This window comes from Callorhinus ursinus, unplaced genomic scaffold, assembly GCF_003265705.2.
Source record: "Callorhinus ursinus isolate GAN/ISIS: 27379988/994484 unplaced genomic scaffold, GSC_fseal_2.0 scaffold68, whole genome shotgun sequence".
NCBI lineage: Eukaryota > Metazoa > Chordata > Mammalia > Carnivora > Otariidae > Callorhinus > Callorhinus ursinus.
The window spans coordinates 6,176,391-6,196,972 of NW_027397130.1; the positions used below are offsets into that span (position 1 = coordinate 6,176,391).

Below are 20,582 nucleotides of genomic sequence, written 5' to 3' on the forward strand. Positions count from 1 at the left end.
TCTTTAAAGGCCCTTTATTCAGGAAAGTAAAGGGCCAGGAGCCCTAGAAGGGGCAGTCGGAATACAGGCTGATAGGCTTTCTCCTCCCTCGTGTCCTTAGTCCAGTGGCTCCAGAACCTGCCCCACCTCCACATCTCAGACACCATCTCTCTTGCGTCTGCTTTTCCTTGGCCGTGTTAGAGGTCAACCTTGAGGGAGTGCAGAAGGGAGGCCAGGAAGCTCCCCATTGCTCCTGAACCTCAACTTTCCATGGGGATCCCATACTGCCTCCCCCGTGCTGACCAGTGTACACTGTGGACTCCAAGCCACACACTTCTGTCTCTGGTCCTGTCTCCCTTGAGCACCACTCTTGCACTCCTGAAGCCCTTTTGTCTGAGATTCACTTCTAGGGGCAGGGATACCCCCCTCACTAACCCAACCCTGACGGCAGAGGAGGACCAGGACTTTCAGGCTGGGGCCATGGGGTGGTGAGGGAAGACTACACAGCTTCAAGGGTTTATGCCTGTATTCTGACGTATCCTCACCCTCATGTCTGAAATGCCTGATGGCTACCTTAAGTCAGTGGGCTGTACCACTAAAGAGCAGGGGCACCTGTGTGGCTCAGTTGGTTGGGTGTCTGGCTCCTGGTTTCCGCTCTGGTCGTGATCTTGGGGTCGTGGGATAAGGCCCTGCGTCGGGCTCTCTGCTGGGTGCAGATTCTGACTGTCCCTCTCCCTCTGCTCCTCCCCACACTCTCATTCACTCTATCTCTAAATTTAAGAGGCGCGGGTACCTGGGTGGCTCAGTTGGTTAAGCGTCTGCCTTCAGCTCAGGTCATGATCCTGGAGTCCCAGAATCGAGTCCCGCATCGGGCTCCCTGTCTGCCTCTCCCTCTGACCTTCTTCCCTCTCATGCTCTCTACCATTCTCTCAATAAATAAATAAAAAAATCTTAAAAAAAAATAAATTTAAGAGGCATCTGGGTGGCTCAGTTGTTAAGTGCCGGCCTTCGGCTCAGGTCATGATCTTGGGGTCCTGGGATCGGCCCCGCATCGGGCTCCCTGCTCAGCGGGAAGCCTGCTTCTCCCTCTCCCACTGCTTGTGTTCCTGTTCTTGCTGTGTCTCTGTCAAATAAAATGTTTTAAAAAAATTAATTAAAAAAAAAACGGGATGCCTGGGTGGCTCAGTCAGTTAAGCGTCTGCCTTCTGCTCAAGTCATGATCCCAGGGTCCTAGGATTGAGTCCCACACTGGGCTCCCTGCTCAGCGGGGAGCCTGCTTCTCCTGCTGCCAGCCCCACCTGCTTGTGCGTCTCTCTGACAAATAAAATCTTAAAAAAAAAAAAAAGAGTAGAGACCACATCTTCGTCTTTGAAACGCCATGGTGTCTGGCAGATAGGCCTGTGTGGATAAACTGTGGGCCACAGAGTTCTTCAGGCCGGCATCAAGCACACCCAGCGCCCAGCCTGGGGAGCTGGCAGTGCAGGTACCCAGCCTCCGTAGCCCTGGAGTGGGCATGACACCTTCCCAGAGCCCTGAGCTGGCTTCTCATTTCTGTTCAAGATTATTTCAGATATTTCTGTTAAAGAATTCCTGTTTCCTCAAGCACAAGCAAGTCTAATCCCAGGCCCAGCTGTTCCTCATGAAAAGCCCCTTCTGTAAAGCCTCTGAATCTAGGGTCCCAGCTGCTTCTCACAGGAGGTTGAGAGCCTGGCAGTGGGGCGCTGGGGGTGGGGGCAGGAGGCAGGAGTTTGACCTTCAGCTGGTTGAGAGTGCCAACCTATGGAAATGGCATTGCCTTTGCTCTCCTCCGTGTGTCTCAAAGTCTGGCCTCTTCTCTCAATGCCCCTCACCACAGTGTAAATACCTGTCATGCTGAGAAAACTCACCTTTAAAAAAACTGAAAGGACACCTTTTGGGGAGAACATGCTCAGTGGGAACCAGGCTGCTCCTGCTCCCTGAGCCCCAACTAGGATTGTGGCCTCCTCTCTAACAGTCAGGGTATCATGGCTATGAGGTCTCCCTGGATCAGGGCTGCTGTGGGGCCTCAGTCCTTGGCAGTGGGATACCCAGGGCAGAGTGAGCCCTCCAGGTGCGGGCTTCTGCCACCTGGCTTGGGGAACAGAAGTCTTCCAGGAAGATCTGGGCCAGGTTCCGGAGCCTCGTGTTGGCCGAGAGAGAGAAGCGCAGCATGCACTGGACCACGGGCATGGCGGTCAGCTCAGGGTGGGAGCCAGAGCCTGGTGAGCTCAGGTACATGATCGTGGTGACAGCAGATAGCACGGTCTCCTCATTGGGACTGGACAGACAGTTGATGATGAGCGGGATGCCCCCTGTCTGCAGGATGTGCTCCTTGTTGGCCCTGTCTGGGCACAGGTTGCAGAGGCCTCCTGGGGAAGAACAGAGAGAGACTGAATGCCTCAGGCCTGCGTATCCTCCCACCTCCCCTCCCAGCTCCTCTCTGCCCAACTTTGTCCCAGGAACAAGGGATCCAAAGTCCATTCTGGTATCCATCCCTTCAAGGCTCCTGAAGGCCTGCCTGCCTGCCACAGCCTAGCCTTGAGGAAGTGGATACCAATCCCTTTCCGCCTTGGGTCAGCCAGTTCAATGGTTGATATGCTTTCCTTTTTTAAAGCAAAACCAACAAACTAAATTAAAAAAACCCCAAACAAAAAATAAAACCCATGATATATCACTTTACAGAATTAAAAAACAGGGGCACCTGGGCGGCTCAGTTGTTAAGCATCTGCCTTCGGCTCAGGTCATGATCTCAGGGTCCTGGGATCGAGCCCCTGCATTGGGCTCCCTGCTCGGTGGGAAGCCTGCTTCTCCCTCTCCCAATCCCCCTGCTTGTGTTCACTCTCTCACTGTCTCTATCAAATTAATATATAAAATCTTAAAAAAAAATTAAAAAGCACAGGTCAGGTGATGATTTCACAGATGGATACATGCCAAAACTTATCAAACTGCATCCTTGAAAGATGTACAGCTTATTATATATCAATTATCTCAATAAAGCTGTTAGAAATACTAGAAGCCAAATTATAAACCAACTTAATCCTACCATCCAACATTTGCTTTTCCTTCAACTTCAAAATATGTGAATATATATAAACATTTAATAAAAATGTGATCCTTTCCTGTTTTGTAAGCCAGCTTTTTTCACTCAGCAATAGATTGTGAACATCTTTCCATGCCAACATATCTACAACCATGGCATCATTTAATGGCTGTGCAGAGCACTACCTTATGGATGCAGTGTAATTTATTAAAATGCTAGAGCAAGGGGGGACAGGTGGGGGCTGGCAGGGACATGCCTCTTCCAGGGGCAGGAGTCTGCCCGGGGCTGGCACTACCACCCCCTCCCTCACAGTACCTGGGTCAGTTTGAGTCCTGCTGTAGGGAAATATATATGTATTTTTTTAAGTAAATGGTGGTGGTGGTGGTTTAAGATTTTTTATTTATTTGACAGAGAGACAGCAAGAGAGGGAACACAAGCAGGGGGAGTGGGAGAGGGAGAAGCAGGCTTCCTGCTGAGCAGAGAGCCCAATGCGGGGCCCGATCCCAAGACCCTGGGATCATGACCCGAGCCGAAGGCAGATGCTTAATGACTGAGCCACCCAGGCGCCCCTATAGGGAAATATTTTTAAAAGTTTTATCCATTCAGCCTCTACAGACTTGGCCCTGTGTTCAGAATAAAATCCAAATTCCCCTTTGAGGTCTTCATGGCCCTGCACCATCTGGTCTGGTCCTTCTCTGTCACTCACAGCCTCAGCCCTTGGACCTTCTGGCCCCAGATTTTCACATGCTGCCTCCCTTTTGCTGGTAATCAACACCTCACTGCTCCCTCACCAGTAAGGTTCCCCTGGAATTCCCCACTCCCCACCACGTCCAAGGCACTCCCTTCATCCCTCCATGCCATTTTCTTCATATGCTTAGAACCCCAAGAAACCACCCTGGCAGATTTGTTTTCTTGCTCACTAGCTGCCAAGCCCCACAAGAAGGCAGGTGCCTTGAGGTCAAGACCGTGGCCGTCTTACTCCCACAAATACCTGCTGAAAGGGCTGTAGAGCAGTGAGCTGGGGAAAGGGTTGAACTGCAGAGGCCTGGGGTCTGGATGGTCGGCTCCCTGAGATGTCGCCTACCATGGGCTTCTGCAGTTCTGGGATCCGAGTTGTGGCTCAGAACACCTCTGAGGGAAGGAAGGAGCTGAGGGGCACTCCTGGAATCACGAGGCAAGGGAGATAAGGCACTCTGACAGAGAGGTCCCTCCCTATGGGACATGCAGAGGGCTGACCTGCTGATACCACCTCAGCACCCATTCACCCCCGTGGAGTCCTCAGCACATCCTGGGGCATCCTGTTGACTGCCTTCCCTACTTGCTCTGTCCCTGTCACTGGACATCATAAGGCAAGGCCCTGCTCTCTGGTTTACCTCCGTATCCCAGGCACCTGCAACTGTGGACACTCACTGGACACATGCTGGGAACATGACTGAACTCCAGGAAGTGTTACGATCACCCCGATTTTAGTGGAAGTTGAGGCGGTTGAGTAAGTCGCCCAAAGTCCCAGAAGATGGGAAACCCTATGCCACAGTCATGGGACAGGTGGCAATGCTCTGGCAGGCCTCTGGCTTCCCGGACACATCTACACCATCTCTTCTGAACTACTGGCAGTGAACCAGCCTTCTACCCACACTGTAGGTTAATTGACTGGGGGCAAGGGATGGGATTTATCTCTGCTGTAAAGTATGATAAGATGAAGTCTGAGTCACCCTTGGCCAGTGAGTCATCATCACACAGGGATGTGCCTGGGCGGAACACAGTCACCCCGGCCAGGGGATAATCAGATGGCATCTGCTGGAGGGTGAAGGCAGGAGGAGGCTTCCAGACAGCTGGCCCCATCTGCTCCCCATTTGTAGACCTAGGAAGTCTCCAAGGATGGATCCTGTGCCTGCCACAGCTTGCCACTGCCTGGGACCCAACCACAGGGCATTCTTGAAGCCCCTCTGCCTTGCTGGCAGTGATCCTCAGAGTGGGAAACAAGAGTGAGTGCTTGGGGGCGCCTGGGTGGCTCGGTTGGTTGGGCGACTGCCTTCGGCTCAGGTCATGATCCCGGAGTCCTGGGATCGGGTCCCACATCGGGCTCCCTGCTCGGCGGGGAGTCTGCTTCTCTCTCTGACTCTACCCCCTCTTGGGCTCTCTCTCTTCTCTCACAAATAAATAAAATCTTAAAAAAGAAAAAAAAAAAAGGAGTGCTTGGAAAGAGAAGGGCTTCAGGGGGTAAGGAGCCTGAATGGAAGCACCCAAAATGGATCCAGGGGACCCATGAGAAGCTGAGGCCACAGCTATTGAGCTCTCCCTCCCGAGTCTACCTCTGTGAGCTTGCCCTGAAGAACGAAGGAGGGTTGTAGGAAAAGAGGAACACAAAAACTGGAAGATTCCTAAATAATGTCCAGCAAGAGCAAGCTGGTTGAATGCAGTTCAGTATGTCTGCATGATGGGAAATTCTATAATTCTTAAAAATCATGTTTTCAAAGAGTATTTAATATGGGAAAATGCTTGTAACATAAGGTTGAGGAGGAAAAAACGTCATCAAATTGTATATACAATAAAACTGCAATGAACAAGTCCGGCAAGATGTCACCTCTTCTGAGAGCCTTCCGCAACTGCCCTCACAGCCCCTTTCCCCAGCGCCCTCTCCTCACCTCTTTTGTGTCTCCTCTTCACACCTAAGGTACTTGTCAGGTTAACAGAAGGTCCCCCACTAAACCACAACTCCCACCAGAGGGGGAGTTTGTCTTATCTCAATTGGTCACCTCAGCCTGGCATACAGCAGATGCTCAATAAATGGACAGACAAGTTAACAAAAGACAAGCTGGAAACACAGCAAAAGGTTAATAATGCTTATCTCTGTGCAGCAGGGTTAGGAGTCATTTTTATTTCCTTTATTTTCTAAGTTTACCTCCACAAAAATGTTGTTTGTTCTGTTTTGTTTTTTTGTTTTCTGTGGAGAGGAAACAGGGTAGAAAATGTTATTTTTAGGGACACCTGGGTGGCTCAGTTGGTTGGGCGGCTGCCTTCGGCCCGGGTCATGATTTAAAAAAAAAAAAAAAAAAGTGTTATTTTTATAAGCAGGAAAAGGATTTTTTTATTTTATTTTTTTATTTTTATTTTTTAAAGATTTTATTTATTTGACAGAGAGAGACACGGTGAGAGAGGGAACACAAGCAGCTGGTAGTGGAAGAGGGAGAAGAAGCAGGCTTCCTGCTGAGCAGGGAGCCCGAAGTGGGGCTCGAGGATCAGGACCTGAGCTGAAGGCAGACACTTAATGACTGAGCCACCCAGGTGCCCCAGGAAAAGGATTTTTTTTAAAGACTCCCTCATTTCAGAGCAAGTGAGGGAGAGAGTGTGTGCGCATGAGCAGAAGAAGGTGCAAAGGGAGAGGAAGAGAGAGAACTTCAAGCCGACTCCGCTTAGCATGGAGCCAGACCCGGGGCTCAATCCCAAAACCCTGAGATCATGACCTGAGCCAAAATCAAGAGCCGGCCACTTAAGTGACTGAGCCACCTAGGTGCCCCGGAAAAGGGTCTTCTTTTTTAAAGCTAAATTTCATTTAAGATTGACTGATTGATTGATTTGACAGAGAGAGAGAGAGAGAGTACAAGCAGGGGGAGCGGCAGGCAGAGGGAGAGGGAGAAGCAGGCTCCCCACTGAGCAGGAAGCCCAAGATCCTGAGATCATGACCGGAGCCAAAGGCACCGGTCGCTCAACCAACTAAGCCACCCAGGCACCCCTAAAGCTAAATTTCATTTAGAAAGTGAAACTCACCAAATGACACCATTAAAAAAAGTAAAAAGACAAAAGGAGAAAATATTAATAACCTATCTGAAAGAGGACTCCTTCCAGAATACATAAAGTATATTAATACCTATCAAGAAAAGATCAACACGACGTAAAAACGAGCAAAGACTTGAATAAACTCTGCACAATAAGAGCGATGCATACAGTGTGTTTGTCACTAATTCTCAGAGAAATGAAAATTCAAACCATGAGCTGATGTCTCCACACACCTACTGTAATGGCTAAAACAGACTAACAAGATTAAGCGCTGGTGGGAGGTGGGGCTGCTGGAATTCTCCTGTGCCGGTGGCCAGGAGTCTCACATGCTATCATTGGGTTGGAAAAGTACATGGCTGCTTCTACTAAAGTCAAACATACACCTACCCTATGACTCAGCAATTCTACTTCTACCTGAACCTGAGAGAAAGGAGTACCTATGTACGCGAGAACACTTGCGTACAAACATTCATAACAGCTCTATTCATAAAGGCTCTACACTAGAAATAAATCTCCATTACCAGGTGAACCAGATGAAAAAATTGTGGCACATTCATACAAAGACGTGAGCTAATGACGCTGTAACAATGAATCTCAGAAACACCCAGTGAAAGAAACCAGACACAGGAGTACATCATGTGTGATCCTACTTAGATGAAGTACAAGAACAGACAAAACAGGGGCACCTGGCTGGCTCAGTTGGTGGAGCGAGCAAATCTTGATCGGGTTCGTGTTGTGAGTTCAAGCCCCACATTGGGTGTGGAGATTACTTAAAAATAAAAACTTTTTTTTTTTTTGAGAGACAGAGAGAGTGCATGCACTTTCGTGTGCAAGAGCATGAGGGGGAGGGGCAAGAGGGAGAGAGAATCTTAAGCAGGCTCCATGCTCCATCATCCACCAAAATAAAATCTTAAAACAACAACAACAAAACAGGTAAAACCCATGGGTTAGAATAGTGGTTACCTGGGGGTAAAAGACACTAACTGGGAGAGGGTCCATGGAGGGACCTTTCTGGGGGAGATGGAAACATTCTCTATCTTGATTTTAGTGCTGATTACACAGATGTACATATACCTTTTTTTTTTAAAGATTTTATTTTTTTATTTATTTGACAGAGAGAGACACAGCAGAAGAGGGAACCCAAGCAGGGGAGTGGGAGAGGGAGAAGCAGGCTTCCCGCCGAGCAGGGAGCCCGATGCGGGGCTCGATCCCAGGACCCTGGGATCATGACCTGAGCTGAAGGCAGACGCTTAATGACTGAGCCACCCAGGCGCCCTGATGTACATATACCTTAATGAATTTAAAAATCCATCAAACAGCACTGGGTGTTGTATTGAAGTGTTGAATCACTGTATCATACGCCTGAAACTAATATTACACTGTATGTTAACTACTGGAATTTAAATAAAAACTTAAAAAGAAAAAAAAAGGTCAAGAAAAAGAATTGTCAAATCGACAGAAGATATGTGCACGTCACCATATGTTGATCTCATGGCATCTTAAACCATGGTTACCAAACAGAAAGGAGAACAAGTTCTGACTGGCTGATGAACATGTTTTAGACAAACCAGACAAGACACAAAGAGAACAAGGGGCAAAACCTGGGCCCTTCTAGGCACAGGGAACCACAGAAACTCCCAGGAGAGGCAAAAGAGAAAACCCCGAGTACAACTGAGGATGAGAAAGCTGGAGGCTCAGAGAGGTCAGGCAGGTGACCTCAGATCACACAGCAAGTAGGGCACTGCTGCTGAGACAGGAGGGTCTAAGGATTGTTCTGGGGATTAAATGAGGTCATGCCCACAAGTGCTTAGCGAGCGGCTGGGGGCTGGGCAAGCCCTAGGAGAGAGCGGCCGCAGACTTTATTCCCTCTGATGACTCAGCCACCCCAGGGCGCTGGGCTGGCTGCTGCCCATCCCAGATAAAAATCTTCATTTGAGACTATTTGTTCTTGGGTTTCACTTTAGCGTCTATAAAAAGGAGGGGAACAGGGTGAAAGGGACAGGGATGGAAGTGAGAGTTCTCTCAAAATACCTTGTATACAAGTTTTGACTTAAACTCATGAATGTCTCCCATCATAACAAACATCAAATTAAATCAAAAGGAGAGAAAACATGGCTTTTCGTACTTCTGACCTGTATTTCACTTCTGGGAATTTATGCTACCGGTATACCCTTACAGGGGAGAAATGGTATACAAATAAGGTCATCCACAGCAGCACTGCTCGGAGAGCAAAGGGAAACAAGTGAATGTCCACCCCTAAGGGGGTGGCTAAACACCAGTCCTGGGTGCCAGGGAATGGCATGCAGCATTTACAAAGAATGAGGCAACTCTTTGTGGGCTGACACTGCAGGTGCACCAAGACATGATGCTAAGTTAAAAAAAAAAAAAAGCAGAACATACGTATAACACCACACATGTGGAACCTGCAAAAAGGTATACGTGTAAATACACACAGATTTGTCTGTAAATCCTGAAAATATCTCTGGGAGGATAGAAAAGAAACTAGTAACAACGGTTGCCTCCAGAAAGGCTATAGAGGGAGTTATCATTCACCATGTGACTCAATCATGTTTTCACATAAATTAACGCATACACACACAGACAAAGTGTGCTCGTGCCTGTAACTCAGAGGAAGGGGAACTGGTCTCTGCAAGTCTGGGAGGAATGGCAGAGGCTGGCTGCCCTGCTCCAGCTAGTGTGGAAGGGAGCAGTGGGGTGAGAACTCTGACATCACCTCCTTTCTATGAAGGGGAATCCTGCCACAGATGGATAGCTGAGGAATTTTTTTTTCTTCTTTTTTTTAAAGTTAACTCTATGCTCAACATGGGGCTCGAACTCACGACCCTGAGATTAAGAGTTGCATGCTCTACCAGCTGAGCCACCCAGGCACCCCAGAAATTATTAAATTATTATAAGTCAGGAAGGTGTTCACCTCTGATAGGAAAGAGAATTGAATCAGGAAGGGACATAGAGAGGTTTTTGGATTGCTGACATTATTTTTGTTCTTGACCTTGGTGCCGCTTATGTAGGCATTTGCATTCGCATTGCTAAACTCTACTTGTATGTGTCAGCCCTCTTCTGTATCTGTGGGTTGCAGGTATGGGCCTTGGGCCAGCCTCTGGGGCTATAAACAGGTGTATATATGGTTGGTCCACATCTACTGTGTGCTGGGAGGGGGACGATGCTTAATCACATTATTTCTCTCCCCCATTTTACTGATGACGAAACCAAGACTTAGAGAAACTGAATCGCCTGCTCCAGTCACCTGGGTCCTCAGTGGCAGTACTGGGATTCTAACTAGATCTGCCCACCAAAGAGCTCTTGCTCCATCCTCCATACGCTGGGGCTTCCTTGTACCTCCTTGTATCTTCCTTGTACCTCCTTCTCTGATGAGTTAGGCTCCTGGGGTCAGACATCTTTCTGCTTAAAAAGGAATTCCTCGGGGTGGGGAGCGGCTCAGTGGCATTTGCCTTCAACTCAGGTCATGATCCCAGGGTCCTGGGATCGAGTCCTGCATCTGGCTCCCTGCTCAGCAGGGAGTCTGCTTCTCTTCTCCCTCTGCCCCCGAGGGATGCTTACTCTTACTCATGCTTACTCTCTTTCTCTAGTGCTCTCTCTAATAAACAAAATCTTTTGAGAAAATTTAATAGTTTCTAATTAACAAGCAGAACTTAAAAAAATTTTTTTTAAACAAAGTCCTCTCTTCTTTTTTTTCTTTAAAGATTTTATTTGACAGAGACACAGCGAGAGAGAGAACACAAGCAGGGGGAGTGGGAGAGGGAGAAGCAGGCTTCCCGCGGAGCAGAGAGCCCGATGCGAGGCTCAATCCCAGGACCCTGGGATCATGACCTGAGTCAAAGGCAGACGCTTATTGACTGAGCCACCCAGGTGCCCCAAACCTTTAAATTTTTAATAAAAAATAATTAAGCATCCGACTCCTGATTTCGGCTCAGGTCACGATCCCAGGGTCCTGGGACTGCGCCCTGTCGGGCTCTGTGCTCCGCAAAAAGTCTGCTTACCCCTCTCCTTCTGCTTCTCTCCCTGTTCACTCTCTAATACACAAATAAAATCTTAAAAAAAAATTTTTTTTACAACATATATATCCCTATGCTAATACTATAATTCACTTCTGCCTATTTTTGGACTTCATATAAAGAGTTACACTGTATATATCATGTGTCTAACATCATTTGCTTAAGGTTGTGTTAGTAAGATTACTGCATGTAGCTACAGATTGTTTATTTACCTTGCTAAGTAAGGAGTATGAACATCCCACAATGTCAGTATCCATTCTATTATTGACTGTTTTAAGTTTGGGACTGCTACAAATAATGCTGGTAGTGACATTTTTGCACATGTGTCTGGATGTGCATGTGCCCTAACCCTATGAAGGTAACTGCTGGCTCATGGTGTGCCTCTCTTCAATTGTACTAAATAATGTTTTCCAGAGACCGCTGAGGATTTAGCTACCAGCCTTTTTCTAAGCACCACCACCATCTAGTGGCAACTACATGTATTGCAGGAAATAGAAGACAGGAAAACAATTTAACATGGATTCTGGGAGGCCACCTACTTGAATCCTGTTTTAGTAACAAAACTGCCAGGTATCCTGTGATATCCTAGGGTTCAACCAGTTTTCATGGAGGCAGAGAGGTCTTTCCTGGTTCCGTTCTATCTCCATACAGCATCTAGGATAGACACATAGGCTGCATACAGAACACCTGAGAGTCAACCAACAGTACTTTGGGCAAATATTCCCAAATTAATGCCAAAGGCTGTCTGAGTTTTTATTTGGAGCAAGAGCCCCAAATTCTTTCACTCATTTGGGTATTTACTGAGATCCTGTCTTTATATCTGGTCTTCCATAATTCTGCCACTCCCGTCCCCCATCCCAAACAAGGGCCAACTAGTACGGCCTCCCAGTGGCAGGTACCCTTAGTCGCCAATCAAATGGGGCCTGGACTGTGAGCACCACCAGTAGGAGCAGGGATGACTTCCCACCAGAAGCACCTCAAGGATAGTGTGGAAGTGTAACGTGTGGTGGAAAGAAAAAACAAGGAAAGACGACACTCTGGAGTTTGAGCCTTGGTTCCGCCAGCTGGGGCCCCTGGGCACAGAATTTGGATCCAGGGAGAATGGGTAAATTCCTGGCTCCAGTCATCACTAACGGTGGGACCCTCAGGCAACGGACCTAACCTCACTGAGGAGTTGTTTCCTCACAAGTAAGGAGGGCTTTAGCACTACTGGCCTTGTGGTTGGTGACACATTCAGAGCCCTTGCAGGGCGACAACCAAAAGGTAAGTAAAATAGCTCTACAATTGTTCTAAATGGGCAAATCCACAAAAGAAAAGGCCGAGAAAGGGAAAGGTATAGAAACTCCAAAAGCCCTGCATGTTATCGGCAATTGCTGTAACCAGATCCTTCTTGAAGGCTTCAGTTATCCGGCCCAGGTGTCTGAGGGGTCACAGGAAGATGGCCCCCACAGAAAGTCAACAGGCACACCAGCTCACCACTGTTGAGTGATTGCCGCAGCTTCCAGCCCTCAGGGCACGTGGAGCCCCCTGACAGGAAAGGTCTTATCTCAGAGCTAAACGCATCAGCACCACCTGAAAGGATGCCTGGATCGTGCTGGCCTGCAAGGACGGACGGAAGGAAGCCTGCATTCTGACCCTCACCTGCCACTAAACAGCTGAGGGGGGTGGCCTATGCCTCAGTTTCCTCATCAGTGAAATGAAGGGTTTGCAGTGCCTTTTGAGCTTTCACAGTCCACAATCCTAGGAATGGGGAATTCCTCTGTTCTCTTCTAGAATCTGACAGCTTTGGGTTTCCGTCCCAGGCTGGCACTCTTTAAACCTCTGGCCAACTCGTGGATCCTTCCCAAGCCTCAGACTCCTTATGGAAAATGGAGGTTCTGAGCACACCTACTTTTAATGTGTCTCAGGGTCAAAGGTGACAAAGCACAGAAGCCAGTATGTGGCACACAGAGGGTGCTCCATAAGTGCTAGCTATTACTACAAGTCCTTCTAAGCCCCAGAACACCAGCTCTGTAACCAGGGGCTTGGCTGCAGGGGTTCTCTTGAAGGACAGCATGCTATCCCACCTCACCTCTTTGGGAGATGAGGGAACTGTTTATCCTCAAAAGGGCTGGGACACCAGGCCCTTGGGTGGAGGCCCGGGGATCCTGCAGCTGCAGACACTTTGCATTTAATTCTCTCAAAATTCTGTGAGGCAGATGCCCCACCTGATAGATGATGGGAGAAAGGAAATCACAGGCCCAGAGTTAGGTGGGAGAGCGAGGACTTGAACCCAGACCTGCCTGACCCTAAAGCCCAGCTCTTATCAAACTCACTGTGTTCCTTGCCAAACAAAAGACACTGGTTTTGGTTCTGTGAGCCTGAGGCAATCTAAACCAGATCTCCTCTGCCGTTCCTCCAGAACGAATCCCACTCAGGGCTACAGCACTAAGTCATGGCCCGTACTCTGCACCTTCTGGGCCCTTCCCTCCTCTTCCCCAGAGATAAGCAAAGCTGAGCTCTGCCCTTATGGAGATACAATTTCAGGCCTGCGACCAGAGATGAGAGTCAAAGCTACAAAGCACAGCACAGAGCCCATTAGCCAAAAAAGCACCTGACAGTGTTTCCCATGCAGGGCCGGCGACATGAGAAGGAAATGACAGCAGTAACAAAATATGCATCTAAGTATGACTGGGACTCTCCTGTCTGCAGACAATCCCATGGAGGGAGTCAAAGCTGAGGAAGCAACTACTGTGGGGATTAGGAGCCTTGTGCTGGGAGGAGAGGAAGAGAAAATGAGGAAAAGTGGCAGGGAAAAGGAAAACTGGTGATAAGGATACTAAGAAAGTGACCAGACAAAGTACCTTCACGGAGACACACACACGGAGACACACTTCTGCTCCCCACAAGTCCTGCAACGTAGGGCAAGCGCACGTGAGAAGGTGAGTCTCAGAGAAGGGACACATGGATCTCGTCCACGAGAAGCAGCTAGGAAGAGGAGAAGCTGTGACTGTGGGCTCCAGGTCTAGGGCCGGTCACCCACTCTGGGAAGCCGCCCAGGAGAGCAAGAACCCAGGCCAGGCCCAAGGTTCTCAGGGTCTTAAGAGTGGGGTCTTAGACCTGGTCTTAGACCAGGGTCTTAGAGTGCTCTTGCCCTGGGCAAGTTCCTTCCTGATCCTGCAAAAACTTTTTGTGGGGCACTGCTCCTTTTATACAAGTTTTCTCCAGTCCAAAGTTTGAGTTGCAGGAGCTCTGTCACTCCTAGGTGGAGGTTAGGCTTCGCAGGAGAGACTGTCACCATTCAGATGGCAGAAGCTGTGGAGCAGAGGACTTACACAGAAGAAAATCTTAAAGTGACCGGTGGTTTAGAATATTTATTTAGCATAATGATCTTCCAGGGGGCCTCAGTCTGGCCCTCTCCACAGGTTGAAGAGTCCAGGAAGCCCACCCAGAGCCCATCCTCCTTTCCCCCATACCTGGAGCTCCAGGCCCTGAACCTGCTCCCACACCAGGCCCCTGAACCTGGGCCTCTTTCTTGGATCCTGACTCCCAAGGTGGACTCTAAATCCAAGGAGTGGCCACAGAGCAGGTATGAATACAGCCAAGATGTCCACACACATGGGTGAGACCTACTAGGGTGAGAAGGGATGACCCCCATTTGTACTGTAGCCCCAGGCACCCCAAACAGTGGGGCCAGTCTGGATAGTCTTTCAAAATTTTACAACACACCTACCTGAATTACTCAGCGCAAAAAAAGAAAGAAAGAAAGAAAAAGTGTTAGTTCATCCTATCAAGCCCTTCAATCTAACTTCTAGGTTCCAGGAATAAAAGGGAAAGAGGAACAAGCTAAATGACACCAGAAACAGGCAACCAGACAATTAGGAAACAATTAGGAAGTTGGGAAATTCTGCAGAACTGGTCTGGATCTTTCAACAATTAGTGTCATGAAAAGAGTCTACCAATGATTAAAAGAGATAAGTTATGCAGTGCCTTCCTTCCAAAGAGTACAATATGGAAAGAGGAGGAAGAGAATAGCTTTACAGTGGAGAAACCTGACCAATACCACCTCAGCCGGGTGATCAAGGCCATGATCAACAGGGAGAAGTCATGCTGACAGCACGGCTCTGTGACATGATGTGGTGAAAATGGCACTTACTTCTGTAGCTGTCCTCCCCTAAAACCCACAACCCAGTCTAATCAAGAGAAAAGCATCAGACAAATCCCAGTTATAGGACAGTCTACAAAATACCTGACCAGCATTCCTTGAAACCATCAATGTCATCCAAAAAAGGGTAAGTCTTAAGAAACCAGCACAGTCCAGAGGAGCCCAAGATGTGACGACTAAAAGTAATATAGTATCCTGGATGGGATCCTAGAATAGTAAAAGGGCATTAGAGAAAAACTAAGGAAATGAATCAAGTATGGACTTTAGTTAATAATAATGTATCAAAGGGTGCCTGGCTGGCTCAAGTCGTGATCCTAGGGTCCTGTGATCGAGCCCCATGTTGGGCTCCCTGCTCAGCTGGGAGCCTGCTTCTCCCTCTCCCTCTGCCGCTCCCCGCTTATGCTCTTGCTCTCTCTGTCGAATAAATAAATAAAATCTTAAAAAAAAATTGGGCTTATTAATTCTAACAAATGTATCATACTCATATAAGTGGTTAATAATAGAGAAACTGGGTATGGATATATGGGTACTCTCTGTATTATCCTTGCAATTTTTCTTTTTTTTTAAAGATTTTATTTACTTGCCAAAGAGAGAGGGAGAACACACAAGCAGGGGGAGCAGCAGGCAGAGGGAGAAGCAGACTCCCTGATGTGGGACTTGATCCCAGGACCCCAGGCTCACGACCTGGGCCGAAGGCAGACGCTTAACTGACTGTGCCACCCAGGCGTCCCTCCTTGCAATTTTTCTAAAACTGTTCTAAAAGACAAAGTTCAAAAAAACAAAAATAAAAATAAAATACAAAGTTCATGGGAGTGCCTGGCTGGCTCAGTCAATAGAGCATGTGACTTTTTTTTTATTTTTTGAAGAGAGAGAGAGAATGTGTGTGCACGAGCTCAAGAGAGAGCATGAAGGGGGTGTCAAGAATCTCAAGCAGGCTCCATGCCCAGCACAGAGCCTGACACGGGGCTCCATTTTACAACCCTCAGATCATGACCTGAGATGAAATCAAGAGTCGGTTGTTCAACTGACTGAGCCACCCAGGTGCCCAGAGCACACGACTCTTGATCTCAGTGTTGTGAGTTCCAGCCCCACACTGGGTATAGAGCTTACTTAAAAAAAAAATAAATATAGATATATATATATATATATATATAGAGTGTGTGTGTGTGTGTGTGTGTGTGTATAAAATACAAGGTTCACTTAAAAAGAGAGAGAAAGAGAGATGGAGACCTAAGGAACATAAAAACCAGATTAGATGCCCTTTTGGGAACTATTAGAAAAATTTGCTTGACTAGGTGTTAGGTGGTAATGGAATAATTATAAAAGGTTTCTTTCTCTATGTAAATAAGATTCCTTTCACTGTGTAGAAAATATATTTTTTTAAGATTTTATTTATTTATTTGACAGAGAGAGCACAAGCAGGGGGAGCAGCAGACAGAGGGAGAAGGAGAAGCAGGCTCCCCACTGAGCAAGGGAGCCCAACACAGGGCTCGATCCCAGGACCCTGAGATCATGACCTGAGCCACCCAGGTGCCCCAAAAATATTTATTTATGTACTTATTAGGAAAAAAAAAAGATTTATTTAGAGAGCATGTGCTCAAGTAGGGAGAAGAGCAGAGGGAAAGGGAGAGGGAGAGAGAGCATCTCAAGCAGACTCCACACTGAGCTCGGGAGCCTGGCATGGGGCGATTCCACGATCCCAAGATCATGACCTGAGCTGAAATTAAGAGTCAGATGTTTAACCCACTGAGCCACCCAGCCACCCCCAGAAAAATGTTATTTTTTAAGATGCATGCTGAAAGAATAATTTTTGTTTGTCCTCAGAATAAATTCCAAACTCTTTCCCATGGCCTAGAGCTAAGTCATGTAAACTCTGGTACTGCCCACCTCTCTAACCTCATTTTCTACCACTTTGCTTCACTCCCCACAGCCTGCCACGTCAGCCTTCTTTCTGGCTTCTTCTGCTTTAGGGTCTCTGCCCATGCTGTGCCTCTTCCTAGAATGCCTTCACATGCTGGAGGAAATGAAGTAGCCCCCACCTCTGCTCTATCTCATCACCCTGTTTACTTCCTTCAGAGCCTCAGCTTTTTTTTTTCCTTAAGATTTTATTTATTCATTTGACAGAGAGAGAGACAGCGAGAGAGGGAACACAAGCAGGGGGAGTGGGAGAGGGAGAAGCAGCCTTCTGGCAGAGCAGGGAGCCCGATGCGGGGCTCGATCCCAGGACCCTGGGATCATGACCTGAGCCGAAGGCAGACGCTTAATGACTGAGCCACCGAGGTGCCCCAAGAGCCTCAGCTTTTTGTTTGCTCACCATGTGTCTCCCCCTACTAGAATGTAAGTTCCTTGAGGGCAAAGACCTTTCCTCCACTTGTTCACCATCTCTCCAGCATTTAGAACAGTACCTTATTCACAGTATATGCCCAATAGGTATCTGTCCACTGAATAATTCAACAGGTCTTAGACCATAACAACTGCAGGAGTTTTAAGCCATTCAAAGTCACCTCTACTTCTCTTGATATTACCATATTAAAATAAAGATGTTTAAAAACAGCATTCTAGGGGCGCCTTGGGTGGCTCAGTTGGTTAAAGGTCTGACTTTGGCTCAGGTCATGATCTCAGGATCCTGGGATCCAGCCTTGAGATGGGATCTGCACTCAGTCTGTTTCTCCCTCTCCCTCTGCCCCTCCTCCTGCTCGTGCTATCTCTCTCAAATAAAATCTTTAAAAGATTAAAAAAACAGACAGCATTCCATAAACTTTTTCAAGTGGCTTCAATCCATTCCCCCATTTATGATCTCATCTCTCAGTAGGAGGAAAGGCAGACATGTAGAGGGAGTCCTGGACATTAGTTCCAGACCTGATTCAAGCTAGCTGTGACCTGGGACAATGTGTGAACCGAGGAGGTGGCAAAGACATCGCTGGCGCAGACATCGAGATCTGCCTTCTCAGCAAAGGGACTGCCTAAAAGATTCCTTTCCCCGTGACTGACTTTTAACGCACTTCACTAAGTCAAATCAGGTATCTGGGAGACCTGCCCCATCCTTACCAATTGCAAACTCCACCAGGGTTTCGTTCTCCTCCGACAGGGAATCGAGGAATAAATCAAGGACCTGCAGCTGCCGCAGATACTGGTAGTTATTGGGATCATAGGCGAAGTTGGCGAGGTTGGCCAGTACTTGCTCCTTGGCGTCTGCAGCAGAAAGTGGCGCTGGAGCCAGGTCCGGGACGGTTGTCACGGCCGGACCCCTGCCCCGTCCCTTGCCCGCCACACTGCCGCTCTCACCTTGGCTCTCCGTCTCCTGGAATTCCGTGACTAGTGCCTGCAGGTATCCCAGGCGCCCGACGTGGGGGTCTACCTTCGGCTTCTGGGCCATGGTCAGGGCGGCAGAGGGGGCGGGTGGAAGGGCAGGAGAGTGTGGGAGGTGCGACCGGAAACGGGTTCCTTACCTGGCTTCAGGTTCTGCAGTAATTTGCTGCCGAAATTGGAATGTGGGGGGTGGCGTGGGGTCTCAGGACCTTGTTAGAGTTGGGCGCGAAAACCTAAATTTGGAAACGGGAAACGAGAAGGAGGGAGTAGCAGCCCCCTCACAGCAACTTCAGAGCTAGATTTCCGGCTCGATTCCAGGTTTCCGGCGGAAGCCGCGCTTAGCCCCCCACCGGAGGGCGGAAGGGGCGGGTCGAGGCAAGCAAGAGGAGGGGCTGTCGCTGAGCTCGGTGCGCGTGCGCGGCGCGCTTAGTGTCCTAAGGCTCTGGCTGGAGGGGATCCGCCCTCGGAAGGGTGCAGAAGCGTTCAGGTTGCTTTAAGGAATACCTCTAGGGCGCTTGGCAACCCATAGGAGTCGGAGGGCGTCTACGTGGGGAAGTGTCGAGGCAGAAGAACTTTCAGACACCCTTGCACTTGACGAGGGTGCGCAGCCCGGCCTTCTCGACCAAGGGACTCCCCCTCTGGAACTCGGGCATCAGTTCCCTGCACCCCGACATGGGTCCTTTGACACTATCTTCTGGTCTTTTCCAAAAAGCCGGGTGAGCCTGGCACCTTCTGCTCCCCAGCCCTGAGCTGGCCACCTCTGGCTAGGAATTACAGGGTAATAATGTCCTAAGGCTTTTTGCCAGCCAGGTGGATGGGGAGCGCTGGGGGCATTGATGAGCCCCAGGACCCTCCGTTCGCCTAAATGTACTGCTTTGGCCGCTCTAGGTTGTGGAGCCCTGGATGCTGAAGCCCTTTGGCCCAATTCTCTTTCTCAGGGCTTCTCAGGAAGGTAATGTGTGACCTAGGCCTCGAAGGCACAGAGAATAGAGTACCAGGCAGGGAAGTGGCCCTATTGCACTCCCACTGTGCTTGAAAATGTTGGGGTAAGGAGAGTTTGGTCTGTGAGCCCCTTGAGGCTAAGGACCACGTATCTTGAGGTCAAAATGGCTGCCATACTCCAGCCTGCCACAGCCCCATTGACAGCAGGCCCCATCTCCATGGGCTCAGGTCCCTGTGGTCAGACCCTGCCCTATGCGCACACTTTGGGGCAGGAGTTATGACTATAATCCGGGTGCTTGGGTACCCTGACAGCTCCACGTAGGGCAGTGGTCCCAGACCTGTCATCAGGCCCTTCGGCTTCTGTAAAGAGCTGACAGAACTTGGGGAAGTACATCTCATCCCAAGGTGGCCAGGGGCTTGTCTGCCTCTGGCTGGACAGAGCAGCCAAGTCCTGGGGACCAGGGGCTCAGAGTTCAGGGACACGATGTAGTGAGCTCTACCCTGTACTGGTCAGGAACTGTTCCAGATCCTCTCTAGAGGATTCCCAGGAAAGCAGCTGTGGGGATTCTGGAATCAGATGGGCCATCCCATCCTCTCTCATTTGTCCCCTCTGAAAGGCTCAGGGGCTTTCCTCCTTCGGGAAAAATTCTCAGTCCTTGGTTCTGTGCTGAGGGCATCACCAGGTCTTACTCCTCTCTGCCCAGTCCCTGGCACATAGTAAATGCACAATGATTTTGTTGAAGGGAATCACTGCCACTCTTGGCTGGGGGCAGGTGAGATCAAAGTTCCCCATGCTGAATGTTCACTGATACTTTTCCCTAAAAGAAATCTCTTTTCAGGAAGTGGGCCCAATAGGGGTTGCACATTTCAAAGCCTGGTGGCTATCAGTGCCAAAAGTATCCACCTACCCACGAGTCCCACTCTCCTTTTCCACTCAGTTGAGACGTAGGGTACAGGACCGGGTAAAACGTGTCCAAGCATTACCCCTTCAGTGCACAGGATGTGGGTGGTGGCTAAGCATGGGACTGGGTGAGGAGCAAGAAGGCAATGGGGGTCTTCAGGGTCAGACTTTTCAAACAAGAAGAGACTCTGACTTACACAGGCCAGCATCCTCCTTTTTTTAAGGCCCAGAGATGGTGAACAATTGCCCAAAGTCACACATCAAATTGTGGCAGAACCAAACATGAACTCTGATCTGCCCCAGCTCAGAGCCCTTTGCTTCACCTCTGCACTACTTTATTTGACCATAAGGGGGCACTCATGGCAGGATCCTGGAGAAGACGGTACTTCCCCAAGGATGCTTACTCACACCAGCTGGGCAGAAGAAGGAAGGCTGGAG

At 48.9% G+C, this 20,582-nt stretch overlaps 1 protein-coding gene across 9 annotated transcripts; it reads right to left on the bottom strand.

Moving 5' to 3' along the window:
• On the bottom strand, window positions 1–18,620 carry ARMC7 (armadillo repeat containing 7). Of its 9 annotated transcripts, XR_012376194.1 has the most exons (5): window positions 18,278–18,620; window positions 18,041–18,184; window positions 15,077–15,199; window positions 11,388–11,520; window positions 2,227–2,366 (listed from the first exon to the last, which is right to left on the bottom strand). XR_012376194.1 is itself a non-coding variant. In XM_025859866.2 (4 exons), exons 1-4 carry the CDS (start codon window positions 18,366–18,368, stop codon window positions 2,005–2,007), a joined length of 720 nt encoding a protein of 239 aa, XP_025715651.1. In that variant the 5' UTR covers window positions 18,369–18,620; the 3' UTR covers window positions 1–2,004. The 9 variants fall into 9 exon arrangements, 6 of the variants coding, with proteins under 6 accessions (XP_025715651.1, XP_025715653.1, XP_025715654.1 ...); XM_025859866.2 differs by lacking the exon at window positions 11,388–11,520 and having other exon boundaries at window positions 1–2,366; XM_073886063.1 differs by lacking the exon at window positions 11,388–11,520 and having other exon boundaries at window positions 2,118–2,366; window positions 15,082–15,199.
• Window positions 18,621–20,582: the final 1,962 nt, after the last annotated feature.